At 36.8% G+C, this 18859-nt stretch overlaps 1 protein-coding gene across 3 annotated transcripts in view; it reads left to right on the top strand.

Annotated features, from left to right (window-relative positions):
- Positions 1-18859, top strand: part of ITCH (itchy E3 ubiquitin protein ligase) — a 122819-nt gene that overhangs the window by 66969 nt on the left and 36991 nt on the right. For 2 of the 3 annotated variants that reach the window (XM_036825208.1, XM_036825209.1), the window contains exons 8-12: positions 6504-6661; positions 8165-8354; positions 9708-9803; positions 11404-11578; positions 16299-16368. In XM_036825208.1, coding sequence (XP_036681103.1) covers positions 6504-6661; positions 8165-8354; positions 9708-9803; positions 11404-11578; positions 16299-16368 — 689 coding nt within the window. The remainder of the gene's footprint in view (positions 1-6503; positions 6662-8164; positions 8355-9707; positions 9804-11403; positions 11579-16298; positions 16369-18859) is intronic. The other variant, XM_036825210.1, reaches the window with a different exon arrangement.

The raw sequence follows: 18859 nt of genomic DNA, 5'->3' as shown, positions 1-18859 counted from the left end.
GTTATTTCAGTTAATCCTTAAATATTTTTATGAGGTAGGTATCATTTTTACAGGTTATGAGAAAACTGAGGCTCAGAAAGGGAAAGAAACTTGCCAGTTAATAGTGTAAATGGTACAGTTGAACCTGGGACTGCCTTACCTTCAGAGCCTGAGTGTGTTTTACTGTTGCCTAAAGTGAAATGCTTTTTTTGCCTCCCGTGTAAGTGCTTATCCCTCAATAAATGTTATTTTTAGTACTGCAGAGGTTGGAGCCAGATGGAGATTTTGGTTTGCAAGTATAGGCTTCTAGAATCTTTTTCTCTGGAGAGGAATGTCTTTTAAAATATTTGAACAGAGCATTGGTATGATCAAAACACCATAAGAAAAATTATTTGACAGTCATGTGTAGTTTGGATTGTATGGTGGTGGTGAAGGTGGGAAGACCTATGTGGGAACTTATTACAGTAATCCACTGAGAGATAATGAGGGTTGGAACTGGAGCAGTGGTGGTAGAAGAGAGAGAGAAAACGTGCCAGTGAAATCAGTGGGACTTAGGCATTGAGTGTCAAGAGGCACAGGAGAGAAGAAAAGTCAAATTGCCTGCGAGGGTAGCAGAGTCACCCATAGAACTAGAACACAGGAGGAAGAGTAGCTTTAGCATTGGAGAGTTATTCTAGATCTCCTGCATTTAGCTGATAATTTGGTACCAGGGGATGAGAATGAGACAAAGATTCGAGTTTCTGATTTGGAATTACTTTAAAGATGATCTTTGAAATAATGGAATTTGCGACCCTAGGTGAAAATTTGTGGAGAATGAAAAGTAAGACAAGAACAGAACCATAGGGACCTATATTTAGTAAAGTGGAGGAAGAGGACAAACCAAAGAAGGAGTGGTTAGTAGTGGGGAGTACAAGATTAGAAAAGCAGTGTCACAGAAATTAAGAGAAAAATGTTTTTAAAAGATGGTGTATTATTTAACATTATCAAACATTATCAAATACTGCAGGAGAGAATGAGATCTTAGCCTAATCAAGCCAGGGAAAACTGGCTGTATGGAAAAAGAAAAATCAGGTTAGAGCTTTAGCTCATCCCCAAATGAAGGTAGATTCTATGTTTTTTAAACTGATTTTTAAAAATGAAACTATAAAACCTTTAGGAGAAAATATTTCTGAATACATTTAATTATGTAGAAATATAAAACTCTTGTATGTTCAAACATATAAAAGCAAATGACCACTATTTAACCAATGTGAAATTAGTACCTTCGGATTGTAAAAAGCTCTCACAAATAACGAGGAAAAACTATTCCTTTATAATAGAAAAATGTACAAAAGACAGACATATACAGTGCATGGAAGAGGAAACTCAGATGGCCTATAAATGAAATACTGTTGAACATTCATGTTTTTATTTACCAAATTGGCAAAGATTTAAAAGTATATAAATAGGGGCTTCCCTGGTGGCGCAGTGGTTAAGAATCCGCATGCCAACGCAGGGGACACGGGTTCAAGCCCTGGTCCAGGAAGATCCAACATGCCACGGAGCATCTAAGCCTGTGCACCACAACTACTGAGCCTGTGCTCTAGAGCCCGCGAGCCACAACTACTGAGCCTGCGTGCCACAATTACTGAAGCCCACGTGCCTAGAGCCCATGCTTTGCAACAAGAGAAGCCGCTGCATTGAGAAGCCCGCACACTGCAGCGAAGAGTAGCCCCCTCTCGCTCCAACTAGAGAAAGCCCGCGCACAGCAATGAAGACCTGCAGCCAGAAAGGAAGGGCGGGCGGGAGGGAGGGAGGGAGGAAGGCACAATGGGATAATATATTAAAATGTTAAAAGTATATAAATACTTTATGGTGAAATGGGCATTTTCATATCTATCTGGTGGAGAACAGATCAGTTATTACCTTTAAAAATATTTTTTTCTTAAATTAGCAATCAATATTTCAGTTTAAAATATTTGCCTACTTTGACCCAGCTATTCTATTCTGGCAGTCTACCTGAAGGAAATAGAAAATGTCACTCCCTTCCCTAAAAAAAGATTAGATTATGGTATGTCCATAAGATAGAGTATTCTACAGTCATTAGAAATGTTTTTGGATAATTTGGGTGAAATGCCCAGTATATAATGAATAATAAAGAAACAAAAACTCACCCAGGATATGAAACATTGTGTGATCACATACATTGTATGATCAGTCATAGCCAATGCAAAAGGATGGACAAGAGATTATCTCTTAATGGTAATAATCTCTAGAATGTACGATTGAAGGTAATTTTTATTTTATAATTAGAAATTACTTTTTATTTTGAAAATGTCTTAAAAATTAAAATGCACTAAATACATTAATTGCATAAATACCAAGAATTACAGTGAAGGAAAGGAGAATGAGAGGACAGCTAGAAGAGTAATTAAGATTGAGGAAGTGTTTAATTATACTTGTGACTGAGAGGAACAATCTAGAAGAAGGAAGATGATGGAAGAGAGAAGAAAAGTGTTAAATGATGGTGAAAAGTCCTAGAGCATATTATTTGTGTCCTGAAATCAAAGACCCACAAGACAAATTAGCCTTGAAGAAGTGAAGATAGATTTTCTTTTCCCCAGAGGTGGGAAACAAACAGATGAAGATGATTAGTGGCATAGAGAAATTTTAAAATAGAGAAAAAAGAAGGATAGCTGATAATCATCATTTTAGGGAAGAGGTAGAGTCAGGGTCATCTGCAAATTGGGATTAGGTATTTGAGGAGATGGGAAAAGTTTTCAGTGAGCAATGGGAATGTGGCCAGGAGTAGATTAGAGATGTAGAAAATGATTGATTTTCAGGCAGTATGGATAGCCCAGTTGAAGTTGTTGAATAATGTGAACTGAAGTCCATGTTGCCTCAGTCTTTTTGAAGTGATCAAGCTTTTAAGAAAGTGAAGTTTGTCAGAATAGAAAGATATAGACACTATAGAATGGACTTGAGGACACGGGGAGAGGGAAGGGTAAGCTGGGACAAAGTGAGAGAGTGGCATGTACATATATACACTACCAAATGTAAAATAGATAGCTAGTGGGAAGCAGCCGCATAGCACAGGGAGATCAGCTCGGTGTTTGTGACCACCTAGAGGGGTGGGATAGGGAGGGAGACGCAAGAAGGAAGAGATATGGGGATATATGTATATGTATAGCTGATTCACTTTGTTATAAAGCAGAAACTAACACACCATTGTAAAGCAATTATATTCCAATACAGATGTTTTTAAAAAAAAAAAAAATACACTAAAGGATTCTGCCATCTTAAAAAAAAAAAGATATAGACTAGAGAAGCCTAATATTAACATTTTCTGTCTTTTGCTTGGGTCTGTGTAACTGTATAGGACCTAGCAAAAGCTCTTTGTCCTTGCAAATTACTGTTAAACTTTTTATTACTGTTAATTTTAATACCACCACACTAATCTCATTGAACCTGTGGTGTAGGTTGTCATAGTCACCTGTCATTTCTAATTCTTCAGCTTCTGGGAGACTTGAGATTTGATTTGTTTTTGTTTGGTTGGTTTTTTGTTTTTATTTATTTATTTATTTATTTTTAAGTACTTTTTTAAAAAATTAATTTATTTATTTATTTATTTTTGGCTGTGTTGGGTCTTCGCTTCTGTGCAAGGGCTTTCTCTACTTGTGGCAAGTGGGGGCCACTCTTCATCACGGTGCGCGGGCCGCTCACTATCGCAGCCTCTCTTGTTGTGGAGCACAGGCTCCAGACGCGCAGGCTCAGCAGTTGTGGCTCACGGGCCCAGTCGCTCCGCGGCATGTGGGATCTTCCCAGACCAGGGCTCGAACCCGTGTCCCCTGCATTGGCAGGTGGACTCCCAACCACTGCGCCACCAGGGAAGCCCCGGTTTTTTTGTTTTTTAATATTTATTTTTTGGCTGCATCAGGTCTTAGTTGTGGCGTGCAGGATCTTTTGTTGCAGCGCCTGGGCTCTTCGTTGCAGTGCGTCGGCTTCTCTCTAGTTGTGGCACGTGGGCTTAGTTGCCCTGCTGCATGTGGGAATCTTAGTTCCCCTACCAGGGATCGAACCAGTGTCCCCTGCATTGCAAGACAGATTCTTAACCGCTGGATCACCAGGGAAGTCCCTGTTTTTGTTTTTTTAAACAGGAAAAAAGTACTCACTTAGGCAGCACAAAAAAAGAATTTTTGTCTTGTGAGTCATTGGAAATGAGAACCTCAGGACTTTCCTTACCAGGCCCAGCATAAGATTTATTAGGACCTTTTGTAGAACTATCTGCCCCTTTAATTTGGTACTTTACCTGGTTTATTTACTCTAGTAATACACACGTAATTTCTCAACTGGAACATTGTCCAGCATTACTTGTTGACCCCAGAGAACAGTAGTGGGAAAAGTAAATGAAGGACTAGTTGTAGTGAAAAGATTGCTTGGGGGTGGCGAGTATTGGGCAATAGTGAATTAAGGTTCTTGGAAAAGTAGCCTATGACGGAGCCCAGGTGAGAATTGAAGAGAACTGATGGACTGTGAAGATAGGGGATTAAAGTTATGATGAGACTGAATAAAAGATACAGTAGGAGGCAAGTAGAAGGAATAGAAGGTTGTAGGAGTTTAAGCGTTCAAGGTCTAGGAGGAAGAGCGATTCTAAGTATCAAGAAAATTTAAGGAATCATAGTACACAGCTTGTCAGATAATTATGTTGAGAAATTGAGGTCAAAATACTAGAAGGGTGAGCAGCATGGATGTTAAAATCTCCAAAATATTAATCTTCAACAACAGAATATAACATTTTTGGAATCCAGTTTCTGCTGTACTTGTGTTTGTCATAGCAGATTTACCTCATGCCCTGAATGTTCCCCCTCCCTCACATATCCCTAAAACGTGACCAGCAGTGGAAGTGTAATTTAGTTGAACATTATAGCTGAGAAGGTTTTAAGGAATCATTTAATCCAGGTAAATGCACTTTTGAGGTACAGAGAGATTAAATAACTTTTCTTTGGTCATGTAACTTGTCAGTAGCAGAGTTGGAGCTTGAAACCTCAATTTCCCTTTTTTGGTCCATTGTACCAGTTGTTTGTCTTTTTAAAAGCATCAAGAATCTTTTTTTCAAACTAATTAATCACCTCTTAAAATAGTATAGAGAGGCAATACGCAGTCTCAAAGAGGTATATGACTCAAAAGGGGGTATATGACTCATCACCTAGGGGAAGGGGAGCAGTGTCAAAGCTGACTCTTGCTGCATTTCGTTCATATTCTGGGGTTGCTTGGTCTTCTTGCAGGTGGTCAGCACTAACCAGGTGCTGGCTGCCTGTTTACTGAGCTTTTCCATTTATTCAGAATAAGCATTTGAGGAACCCCCTAAAGCAGTATTTGTCATGCCCTGCTGTTCACACATCATCTGGAGATCTTGTTAAAATGCTCTTTCTGATATAGGGGGTTGGGAGTGGAGTCCAAGCTTGTGCATTTCTAACAGGCTCCTGTGTATTGTGCTTGCTTCTGGTCCAAATACCACACTTTGACTTCTGGGAAACATAGTATGAAAATGATTTAATGGTACTGCCTCTATTTTAGTTTCTTGAATCTATCAGATTTTATTTAGGCTTGTTGTGAGGTCCAGGAGTATAGATTAATACTGAGTAGTGGTTTCCAGTTACCAGGTAGTAGATACCAGGGCTTTAGCCGAGGCATCTCCAAACTAGCTAACTCATGCTTTGCTTTCTATTTCTAGTCAGTGACTAGCATCTCCAGACTAGCTAACTCATGCTTTGCTTTCTATTTCTAGTCAATGACTAGCATCTCCAAACTAGCTAACTCATGCTTTGCTTTCTATTTCTAGTCAATGACTAGATTCCCCTGGGAAAAGGAATCACCTGTGTTTAACAGTAATAGTAACTTTGTATCTGACATTCCTGTTAGTGTTCTTCCCCTTTTCTTTCCAATTGATGTCATTGCTTTGAAGACATGATAGTTCCTTTAAAAAAAAGTCTGTGGGCACCTCTCTTCTAGATCACTTACCTTGAACATTTTGTATACCATCTGCTGAGATGGAGGGAGAGCACCTATCCCTGGGAAATAAGTGTACTTCTTTCTCCTATTGTGGAACAGTCAGCTTTGCGCCATACCTAAATAATATTAAGAGCCAGTGGAAACCAAGAAAATGATGATTAAGTTATCTGTGCTTATGATAAGATAGTACCCTTTCTAAGGCATTTGGAATTTTGAGAATTTGACTCCATTTCTACTTATACAGGGCCTCTGAAGAGTTATTTGAAATCTGAGCCAGCACACCTAATAGTTCTGATTGGTCCCCTAAATACTTCTGTGCCGTTGAGTAACCCCTCACATATTTCTACATGGGCTCTGAGGAGCTATATGTAAGACTACCATAAGAGCTGTTTATGTATTTGATAAGGCTGGCCAGAAATTAGGAAGGTTTTCTCAGGCTCCTAAAACTTTAAGTTTTGGTCTTCCTGTTGTTTTTTTTTTGTTAAATTCAAAGAGCATTCTTTTTCCCTTCCGTTCCCGGCCGTCTTACCCAGAGTGAACACAAATGGATCAGACCACCCTGAGGATGCAGGGTCTGGTGAAAATAGGAGGGTCAATGGGAATAATTCTCCATCACTCTCAAATGGCGGTTTTAAACCTTCTAGGCCTCCAAGACCTTCACGACCACCTCCACCTACCCCACGTAGACCAGGTGTGTATCCTAGACATACACTAGGGATGTAGGTCTCAGTACTGTGATTATAAAATTCTTTTTGGGAATTGATCTTCAGGTAAGTGTCAAGAGACCCTTTTAGGTTGGTTTTCTAGCTGAATTTTTACATTTAAGATTTTGGCCAAGAATGATCTTTCTATAGTTAATCAAGATGTGCCTGTTCCCTAAGTTTTTCTGCCAGGTGTGAAGTTATTGAGGCAGGTGCTCTACTGAGAATGAAAATCACATGTGTGCTGGGAGTTCGCTGATGGCCTAGTAGTTAGGATTCTGGGCTTTCACTGCCATGGCCCGGATTCAGGGAACTGAGATCCTATAAGCTGCACAGTGCAGCAAAAAAAAAAAAAAAAAAAGGGAAATCACATGTGTACTATAAAAGGTAGAGGCAATACAGGTAAGATTGCAACTTTCTGTCAGGGTTTGTAACTGTGGACATAAGCATTTCATAGAGTCAAGGATCTGGTCAAGGATATATCTCATTAAATCCTTTAAAAAGACAATCAGTAAATAGCAAATAACCCAACAATGCTAAATGATATTCAGATTTTAAAGCAAAAATCACACAAGTAAACATTTTGTATAGTAAAAATATAAACATTTACAGTTAGAATATTTATTTTTCCTGATTAGCCAGAACAAATCTTTTAATCTCTTTTTACTTTTTTCCTCTGTTAGTATGTGAACAGGAAATGTAAAATAATCCAAATATTATTAGAAAAGTAAATTGGTTGTCCACAGATCATTTTATTAAATTACATTGTGTTTAAATATATATCTTCCCCCTTTTTTTCTGTAGATAATTGTGTTCATAGTATATTCCCAGTCTTTAAGATCATATACTACTTTGTCATAATGTTAGTGACTGCCTCCAGGAATTGTTTTGTCAACAAGTATTTCTTGAAGATGTAATATGTACTCAAGCAATAATATTCTTTCTTTTTTTTTTTTGGACACACTTCGAGGCTTGCAGGATCTTAGTTCCCCAACCAGGGACCGAACCCAGGCTCTTGGCAGTGAAAGCGTGGAGTCCTAACCATTGGACTGCCAGGGAATTCCCACAGTGATATTCTTAAAAATAGTTATCAGTCAGATCTTCCATATTATAGGTAATGCCAAAAATTAGTCTCGGATCTGTAGGCGTTCATAGGAAAGACAGTTTTAAGGATCTGGAAAATTACTAAATGAACTTATACGAAGGGATACCAAAACTTTTCTGTTCTAAAAGTTATTTCCTGTGGCATCAAGAAATCAGCATCTGTATGTGCTTTGTAATTAATAATGAGACATGGAGTAAATGGAACCTTAAAAGTTGTAAACAAGCCTATTAAGTGGGACCATTGGCTATTTCCCATTATTAAGTAATTTTCATCTGCGTGTCCATATCTTAAATTTTATATTTATCATCTACCTTTTTATTTAAGTTAAAATTCTCTCCTGAATTTAGATTTCTGAAAATTGTTTTTCTGTTTTCCTCAAATCTTAAAGCATCTGTCAATGGCTCACCATCTGCCACTTCTGAAAGTGATGGCTCTAGTACAGGCTCTCTGCCACCAACGAATACAAATTCAAATACATCTGAAGGAGCAACTTCTGGATTAATAATTCCTCTTACTATATCTGGAGGTTCAGGCCCTAGGCCATTAAATCCTGTACCTCAAGCTCCCCTCCCACCCGGGTGAGTAATTGCTTTTGGTTAACATGTTTTCTTTAGACTTCTGCATATACTTATTAATAAGGGAAATAGTACTGAACTCCATTCTTTAAAAAACTGTCTTATAACTCTGTGTATGTGTGTGTGTTAAGGGAGGTCTAGAGTCAAACTGAACAAAAAAGCTTTGCCACATTTGAAATTTCTCCCTCATTTCCAGAGCAAAGTGGAAGAAAAAAAATTTGTTTTTATTGAAGGACTCTGAGCCATAGAAAGTTCACCAAGACCAAATAATAAAATAATCGCCTAATTCAGATTGTCTTTTCTTTTGAAGGGGGGAAAATCACTTAATTTTTTTACCATTATAAAGTCATAGCAGAGTAATAATAATTTAGGAAGCTGAGAGGATTACAACTCAATCCCATGTAAATCTCTACTGATTATTTTTTAAATTAATAATACTCTGATAGTTACACACACACACACACACACACACACACACACACACACACACACACACACACACACACACACACACACACACACACACACACACACACACACACCACATACATATTGTGGCATTCAAATTAATCCAGAGCTCAGAATGCTAAACAAAAATTAATTGACTAAGTGATAAATTAAAAAACTCTCATGATGAGGAGTTTAATTGCTAAAGAGACTGTATTATGTGGGTAGTTAGGCCATTTTCCTTTTTGAAAGCCTACATGGGAAGCCAGATTAGAAAGTTGTTTGTGCAAGGGATTAGAAGTGATTGGTTCTTCTAAACTTTGTTGGTTTATTCCAACAGAGTGGGTGCTCTTAGAAGTGACTGGTTCTTCTAAACTCTGTTGGTTTATTCCTGTCTTTTTTACTTTGGGGATAAACCTACCAAGGAGACTGGAATACTCATATTGCCTTTGTCCTTGGTACTGTGCAGGAGCACATCTGAAAAAGTCTTATTCTTTGATTTCAGCTTTTCTAGTACCAGAACTGTCCTTTGCCCTTCAGTTAACAGCTCAGTCTTTCATCAGATTTCATAACAATAATTACAGTTTTCTTTTCCACTCAAGTCCTATGACCCTGATCAGATTGAGACAGTTTTTGTATCCTGAATGCATTGCTTCAAGCCTCTTTAGAAATATAAGACATCTCCTAGAGCAGATACTTCTGCAGGAGAAATCTCATCCACTGTGTCACCCTCAGTATAACATTTCTTGACTTTATTCCTAAATTCTTTTGGTATCTGCTTTATATACTGACATGCTTACTTATCTCAGCTCTGTAATATCGTCATATAAGAGAAGAAGACAAAGACAGGATTAAAAAACCAGGCTATTCATACATGTAGCATATGAGCTTTTTAATTTTATGTTTAAGTTGGGAGCAGAGAGTGGACCAGCATGGACGAGTTTACTATGTAGATCATATTGAAAAAAGAACAACGTGGGATAGACCAGAACCTCTACCTCCTGGGTAAGTGTCTGTATTGAAGAAGAAAAAAAGTATTTATTCTGAACTATAGATTATGTCTATACAGAAATCTTCCCTACCTTCCTACTTTTCCTCTTCTGTCGATCTTGTCCCTCTCTACTTTGTTTTATGATAGGTGCAGACTAAAAAGAAGAGTCAGGGAATTGATTGACCATGATGAATGACTTTTATTTTCACTCATTTCTGACCTAAAGAAAGATTCCGTTTCCTTTGTGAACTTTTACCTGGCTCAAACTGCAGGATTTTAAGATTAGCTTTTATTTTTTAACTATATAAGAATTATAGCCCCTATCCTATATATGGTAAAGTTCTTATTATAAAAAACTAATATATAATAGTGAAGTCATTGCAAGATAGTTGGGGAAATATTAATATATTAATAATAATAAAATGAGGATATATTAATAGATGGTGTTAAGCATTTAACATTTATATTATACAAAATAATCGGAATAAAAAATTTGAGGGAAGTCAGTAGCAAATATGGGGAAATACTTAATCTCGCTAGTAATCTTAAATACACACCTAAAAAGTACAGTGTTGGTGAGACTGTAGAGGAACTTTACCTCATAACATTGCTATTGGTAATATATATTAGTTACAACCCTCACAGAAAGTATATATAACCATAATAATACCCATACCCTTAGTAACCCTTTCCAGGAAATTTATCCTAAAGAAATAATGCAAAGGAAGAAAAAAATTTTTGATATATAAATGGTATTTATTATTTTACTACAGTTGGCGCTCCAATATTGGAGGGGAAATATTGGGGGAAAAATTCCAAGATGTTTCAAAAGACAAAACTTGAATTTCCCGAGCCCTGGCAACTATTTACATAACATTGTATTGACAGCTATTTACGTAGCATTTACATTGTATTAGGTATTATAAGTAATCTAGAGGTGATTAAAGTCTACTGGACAATGTGCCTGGTTATATGCAAATACTATGCCATTTTATATGAGGGACTTGAGTATCTGAGGAGTGTTTTGGAACCAATTCTGTATTTATAATATTAGACTAGTAGGCATAACCCTAAATAATCAACCAGGTAGACATCACCAAGTTATTTCGTCAACATTTACTTGATACATTATGTACCCATTTGAAATGATAAATAAGATAGTTGTATTCTTGTGAAAAAGTGCTTTTTCTGACATCTGTGAAAAGCACCCTCTCTCCCCCCCCTTGTGTGTGTGTGTGTGTGTGTGTGTGTGTGTGTGTGTGTGTGTGTGTATGTTTCTGCCCCTATTAGGATTGCAACAGTCAAAAGAACATTTGAAAGAAGAAAATGAGAGGTTTTGTCTTAATGATTGTTTGAGACTTAATCAGTAAGATACATTTTGTTTTAAAAACCTGACTGATACACCTTAACTTTTAAGAAAGAAATTTTTACACACATTCCTCTTAAGTTCACTTATAGACCATTTAAAAATATATAAAATAAAACAGGTAAGTCAAAAGTAGTATTGCAAGGGAAAATCTTACCAAACCTGTACCAGGGCTAAAATGAAGTCCTGTTTAATTCTTATTTGTTTCACAAGTATTTGTTGAATCCAGTTGTTTTGTCCTGATTTAGCTGGGAACGGCGGGTTGACAACATGGGACGTATTTATTATGTTGACCATTTCACAAGAACAACGACGTGGCAGAGGCCAACATTGGAATCCGTCCGGAACTATGAACAATGGCAGCTCCAACGTAGTCAGCTTCAAGGAGCTATGCAGCAATTTAACCAGAGGTTCATTTATGGGGTGAGCATATGTACTTGCATTATAAACTTAATGAGTGTTTGATTTTTAACCTTTTCTTGCATATGAAATGTAAAGCACTAAAAAGAAAGTACAAGTAGGATGGCAACCCAGTTGTTGCTGTCGATAGATTATTATTTTTAGACCTTGTTTCCAGTGTTCTGTGTGGGTGATTTATTCTTTTCTTTTTAAAAATTCCGAAAGTTCAACCTCCTTTGCTTTGTTACTGTCAAAAATAAAAAAGAAGTTAGGACAACTTAAAATTCATATATGAAAGAATAGTAAAAATAAATCCAAGCAGTTTAAAAAGAAAACAGTTCTGAATTTAATACTGCCTAACTTAGCAGAACATTAGATGGCTTGGGTCTAATAGCACCTGACTCAATTGCAGTGAACTAATGATAGAATTGAATCATTTTGTAACATATAAACGTAAAATTTATGCAATAATTATTTGGTGCTGTGGGAGACTAAAGAAATTTGATTCCTTATAGGATGATGTTAAATATATTATTATGGCTTTAAAACCATATTATCTTTGGTATCAAAACATCTCATTTCTGGAAATGGTTTAAATTTTACATAAACCAACTCTGCAAGAGTTCAAGAGAAGCTGACCCTCTCCATTGCCATCTCTTCTCTTCTACTACCATCAGTATCATTCCTGTTAGAATCCATAAGAGTAAATGCCTGTTCTCACTAGGCATTACCTTTTTTTGCCTTTTCTCCATATTTCTGTTTCTTGGACCTCATCATCATAATAATTACTCACTGATGTAGATAAATGCACCTTTATCAGAAGCTTTCCCTTCACTACCTGGTTATGACTAAAATAACTTTCTTTCATGCAACAGTTTTTCCTGCCACCTTCTGTCACAGCAGAAGATAGCTGTCACTATCTTCCCCTTCCCAGTGGTTTTAGAGGTGAAATTAATTTTTGTCTCATCTACGTTACCGTTTTTGTTTTATTTTCTCCACTGCTGTTTTACATCTTCCTTTCTTTCTAAATTATAATCACCTTTGGTATGCCTGGCCAAATTTCTTTTAGGTTTGAATACCTAGCTTGCCTGTCTTCTTAAAAGCTAGTTTCCACATAGGTGTCCAGTGGAAAGAGCATGGGCTTTGGAATCAGATACATCTGGGTTCAAATCCTGGTTCCACAGTTACTTTCTCTATATGACTTAGAGTAAGTTACTTAACCTCATCAAGACTCATTTACTTTATCTATACAATAGATCCATATATAAAATTACCTCAGAGGGTTTTTTTTTTTTTTTGAGGATTCTGTAAAATAAAGTTCCTAATATGTTTGGCACATACTGGATACATAGAAATGTTAGTTTTCATCTTTTCTCTCCCTCATATCCACAATTGCAAATGTGCCCTTTATCTCACTTTTATAATACATGATCTTTTTTTTAATACATTTATTTATTTATTCATTTATTTAATTTTTGGCTGCATTGGGTCTTTGGCTGCTGCACGCAGGTTTTCTCTAGTTGCTGAGAGCGGAGGCTATTCTTTGTTGCAGTGCGTGGGCTTCTCATTGTGGTGGCTTCAGTAATTGTGGCACACGGGCTTCAGTAGTTGTGGCTCATGGGCTCTAGAGTGCAGGCTCAGTAGTTGTGGCACACGGGCTTAGTTGCTCCGCGGCATGTGGGATCTTCCCAGACCAGGGCTCAAACCCGTGTCCCCTGCATTGGCAGGCAGATTCTTAACCACTGCACCACGAGGGAAGCCCCTATAATATATGATCTTTTATTATTTTTATTTTCATTGAAGTATAGTTGTTTTACAATATTATATTAGTTTCAGGTGTACAACATAGTTATTCAAATTTTTATAGATTATATTCCATTTAAAGTTATTATAAAATATTGACTATATTCCCTGTGCTATACAGTATATTCATTGTAGCTTATTTATTTTATACGTAGTAGTTTGTACCTCTTAATCCCCTACCCCTATCTTTCCCCTCCCCCTTTCCCTCTTCCCACTGGTAACTACTAGCTCTCTATATCTGTGAGTCTTTTTTATTTTGTTCATTCGTTTTAGTTTTTAGATTCCATATATAAGTGATAACATACAGTATTAGTCTTTCTCTGACTTATTTCACTAAGCATAACACCCTCCAGGTTCATCCATGTTGTTGCAAATGGCAAAATGTCCTTTTTTTGGCTGAGTAGTATTCCATTGTGTATATATACCACATATTCTTTAGCCATTCATCTGTTGATGGATACTTTTTTTACTTTCATATCTTTCTTGGCTATTGTAAATAAAGCTGCTATGAACATGGTGGTGCGTGTATCTTTTTGAATTAGTGTTTTTGTGTTCTTCAGATACATATATCCAGGAGTGGAATTGCTGGATCATATGGTAGTTCTATTTTTAGTCTTTTTTTTTTTGGCCGCACCATGCAGCATGCAGGATCTTAGTTCCCTGAGCAGGGATTGAACCCCTGCCCCCTGCAGTGGAAGCACGAAGAAGTCTTAACCACTGGACCACCAGGGAAGTCCCTACTTTTAGTATTTTGAGGAACCTCCATACTGTATTCCAAAGTAGCTGCACCAATTTACATTTCTTCCAGTAGTGTACAGGATTCCCTTTTTCTTTACATCCTCACCAACATTTGTTTTGTGATGTTTTCAGTGATAACCATTCTGATGGGTGTGAGGTGATATCTCATTTTGGTTTTGATTAGTGATGTTGAGCATCTTTTCATGTGCCTGTTGGCCATCTGTATGTCTAGTACATGACCTTTAAAAACATTCTTTTTGAAGACAGATTCAGCAGATTCTTGGAGCACCTACAGTGTGTATTGCTTTATTGTAAACTTGACCAATTAAATACTCAGAGTCTTTGGAACTTTTCTTGAATTGCAGCTTTTACTCATCAACCATTTTCTTTTCTTTTTTTTTCTTCTCCTATCCAAATTCTTACTCTTTGCTCTTGTTATAGAGTGGTTCTAAATTATAAAGAACTTAAACAGCCTATTTTAGTTATGAACTGAATTGAACATTCTTAATACCAGCTACTTAAAAAGTGGTGGGGTGTTGCTGAGAAAGTCTGTTTATTGGGTAGATGAAGTGGCCTTTGTTCTGACCCTGGTTACGGGGCAGTAGATGCTCATACACCTAGCATTTTTAACCTCAGAATGGATATGGTTGATGATGGATCACCCTGTAATGGCTCTGGCCCATGGCTTCATTGTGCCTGTACCCCCCACCTTATCTGTCCAGGGAGAGCCTGTGGGATAGGCTTGGGTCTTAGAAAATTATCAAAACAGATTGTCATATGCCAAACTACTCCGACCTGTTCTGTAACCAGGGTTCAAACCTTGTGTAGTGTTTCTCCTTGGTTACCCTGTTTTCATTATTGTGTCTGTCAGGAGGAGCAAGGCCACTCCTTGACAGGTGTGTCTTCCAAGAGCTTTTAAATGAGAAATGGAATATCTCTCATATGCTTTTAAAACTTTTTCAGTCAGTTAACCTAGTTTCTGTAATAAGTCAGTGACATGGTGGCGGGGGTTAGGCAGGGAAAGACCGACAGTGGGGGAAACTGCTATAAAATTTAGACTTAAGAGACTAAACCAAATGCAGTATGATGACTTTGTTTGGATTCTGATTTGACCCAGTAAGCAACCAGAGGCATTTAATTAGGGATTGTGTATTAGAGGATAAAATTAACATAGATTCTTTGCTAGGTGTGATAATGATATTGTGGTTGTATAAGAAAATGTTCACAAATTTTAGAAAGGCATACTAAAATACATAGGAGTGAAATGATGACTGATTTTTTTTTTTGCTTCAGCAAAGAATATGGAAGAAAAATAAAGAAATGTGGCAGTTTTGGTAATTGTTGAATATCGTTGCTGGGTATATGGGGTGCACTGTCTTATTTTACTTGTGAGTTTTTTTTCCATAATTTTTTTTGAAGCAATTAGTCTATTATTTATTTGCCTTACCTTACTTAAAGGAGAAAGGGCTTAACCACATCGTACTGAAAGACCACAAAGTATCCCCCACTTCATTATACATTTAAACTAAAACACAGTCATTAACCCTTCACACTACACACTCAGTATGACTTTTGCTTCTCTTTTTCCAGTGGTTGACTCCTACTTTCCGTTTATCTAATCAAACCTTTCTCTCCACCAATGTGATAATTTCAAACAAATGTAAGAAATCTTCTATTCAGTTCTAGGCTTGTCAGCTCCTTCCAACTGGAATTCTTTTCTTTTACTCATATGACAGCCTATTCTTCCTACTCCCCCAACTCTCTTCTCACAATTCTTTGTATATACCATGTCCTGTATATGATCCTCTATTTTTGAGTTATAAATACAAAATTTTTCTTAGCCAGCTGATGACTCTGAGTACTGTTATTTATAAGTGACTCTTGGGGGATTTATGTATTTCTCTAACTTACTGACTTGGAGCTAAAGAAGGGGAAAAAATGGTCATTTGGGTGTAAGATTATTTGTAATATTTGAATTTCAAATAGTTTCAAATGTTAAATAATGTTGACGAAGTTTTTTTCTTCATGAGAGTGCATTGGCTTTTATTCTTGACTGTGTCATACTTCTCTAAGATGTGAACTCTGTAAGAGTATGTTATGTTGCACATGGCCAGGGAAAGGCATATCAGAATTCATAAGCCTGCTGTCAAGTTATCAGTTTAAGTTGTTCGTTATTTCACCATTTTGGGGGTTGTTTTTTTAGAATCAAGACTTGTTTGCTACATCACAAAATAAAGAATTTGATCCCCTGGGTCCCCTGCCACCTGGATGGGGTAAGTCACATGGATTTTTAAATTGAATTCAGTTATTTTAACAATTAGGTATTTATGGATGGATGTTATACCCTGTGCTTGCTTGAGTGAATATCTGGAAAGCTTTTGGGGTGTGTTGGTTTAATTCAGAGTGCCAAATAGGCATTTAATTTCCCAAAAGTTCTAAGTTACTCTTCTAAAATATAAAAATATTTTGCCCACTCGGCATAAGGAGAAATGGATTATGGTACACATGAAAAACTGGATGGACCTCAACGGCATTATGCTTAGTGAAAAAAATCCATTTCAAAATATTGTATACTGTGTTATTCAATTTATATAACATTCTGGAAATGACAAAACTATAGAGATGAGAAATAGATTAGTAGTTGCCAGGAAACAGAGCCACTGGTAGGTGGTTACAAATATAGGAGGTAACATAAGTGGTTCTTATGTAGTGGTGGAACAGTTCTATATCTTGACCATGGTGGTGATTACACAAATCTGTACATGGAATAAAAGTGCATAGAACTATATATTTACATAAATGAATTCAAACTTTAAAAATTAGTGAAAATTGAATGAAGTTTGTAGTCAACAGTAATGTACCAGTGTCAATTTTCTGATTTTGATATTGTGCTATAGCTACATAAAATGTCACCATCGGAGGAAACTGGTTGAAGGGGGTATATGAGATTCTTTGAACAATTTTTGCAATATGCTGTAATACTTATTTCAAAATAAAAAGCTTTAAAGATTATTTTGATCATATTGGTGCTTCGAAAACACAGTTCAGAGGTTGATTGAGTTGATGTTATCTGAAAGAACAGTGGAAGGGGGAACATGTTGGGGTGGTGACTTTGTGTCCTGCATGAGCATGCTCTGTTATCAAGTACCTTAGTTATTAAAACTTTTTATAGACTTTAAGATGAGCCTGCCCTACCAGATTATTTTATATCCATTATATAAGTCATAGAGCTGTAGCAAGTTTCCAGAGTAAACACGGCAATATAGAAACAGTTTTGCACGGAAGAGAAAGAGAATATAGAAAGTGGAAAACAGCAAAGTAAAGCCATTTATGGAACCAGTTGAAGTTTTATCTTCAAGAGCTGCAGATATTTCAGAAAGTGATATTTCTAGATAGTCTTGTTGGGAAACATCAGTTTCTAAGATAGATTGCTCTAACATTACTTTCTTTAGGAAGGGAGGGAAAAAAATTGATGTCAAGGTCACATGAATCTGGGCAATAAATGATACTGGCTGTGTAAGCCTGCTTTTCAGTTACCCCATTGCCCTTAAAGTTATTTATCCCTAGCATTCCTAGGAGTCAAAGAAGTAAAAAAATATAATAGTTCATAGTTATAACTATTATTGTCACTGGCTTGTAGCAAAGGGAAAGCATATGAAAGTTGTGAATTTCTGTCTTTACCAGTGTCTGGTAGTTTGGTAAGGAGTCTTCTGGCTCTGTGGGAGCCTTGTAATGGACAGTTTATAATTGGCATGAAGTACTTCAGAAGAAGGGATGTTGTTCTTTTGAGGCATATTGAACTAGACCTGCTTGGTTGCATGTCCAGACATGGATGGTCTTCTCAGCTTTATTTCTAGGGTTGTTTTATGTTTGTGTTACAGAGGAGAAACGATATACCTGTAGGTCGTGTATTCATCCTCTTAATTTTAGTGCAGAAAAACCATGACCTGATTGGCTTTTGTTAGAAACACAAACTATTTTGCTCCTTCTCCAGGGCAGCTGTTAAGAAAAATTGTTTCTCGCTCATAGAAGCATGAATTGCAGGCTATGTTGCCTTTATTTGTAAAGCTTTTCCTGCAAATCTGGTCCTTGTCTTCTGTATTTATTATTATCCTCAACATCAGTATTTCTCATTTTTACTTTAGCCAACAACACCTCCATAAAATACTGCCTCTAGAGACCCAATTCCAGCTTACGTATGTTATCAGAATTTTGCCTTGGTTATTTTACATTCTGCTTATTTTTAGGTTTCACACCCCTGAAGTTGAAGTGCAACCCCTCCCCCTTCTTAAATGAGTTCACGATCATCCTATTATTCAGACTGAGCACTGCTTTATGATTCTCTGCCTTTGGGGCATATGTGTTATTTGTTGAGCCAGTGACAACACTGGTACTATCACAAATGAGAACCACCCAATAGACCCTCAGCATTGATCCAGGAAATAAAATCCCAGTTTACAGCCTGTGTTGATGTTCTAAAATTGTTAGCATTATTTTTGTGACACCATGTATTTTTAAATCAAACTTGCTCACCCTTTCAGACTTTTGTATGCTAGGACTAGACATTACTACCTTACAAGCTGACAGTGAAGAATTTTTAACACATGCAAACTATAGAGGCTGGAGAACAAAGAATGCTTTTGGTTCAACAATATAGTCTAATAGGGCTTTGTATAGCTGGTTTACCCATCAAGTATAAAACTATTTTCTCATTTTCAGAGTTGCTATGAAAGAATACATAGAACAACAAGAAGCTTCTGTTTT

The sequence above is a fragment of the Balaenoptera musculus genome, chromosome 15 (genome assembly GCF_009873245.2).
Source record: "Balaenoptera musculus isolate JJ_BM4_2016_0621 chromosome 15, mBalMus1.pri.v3, whole genome shotgun sequence".
Classification (NCBI taxonomy): Eukaryota; Metazoa; Chordata; class Mammalia; order Artiodactyla; family Balaenopteridae; genus Balaenoptera; species Balaenoptera musculus.
The sequence above is the reverse complement of the archived record's forward strand: the minus strand, read 5'-3'. Positions and strand labels throughout refer to the sequence as shown.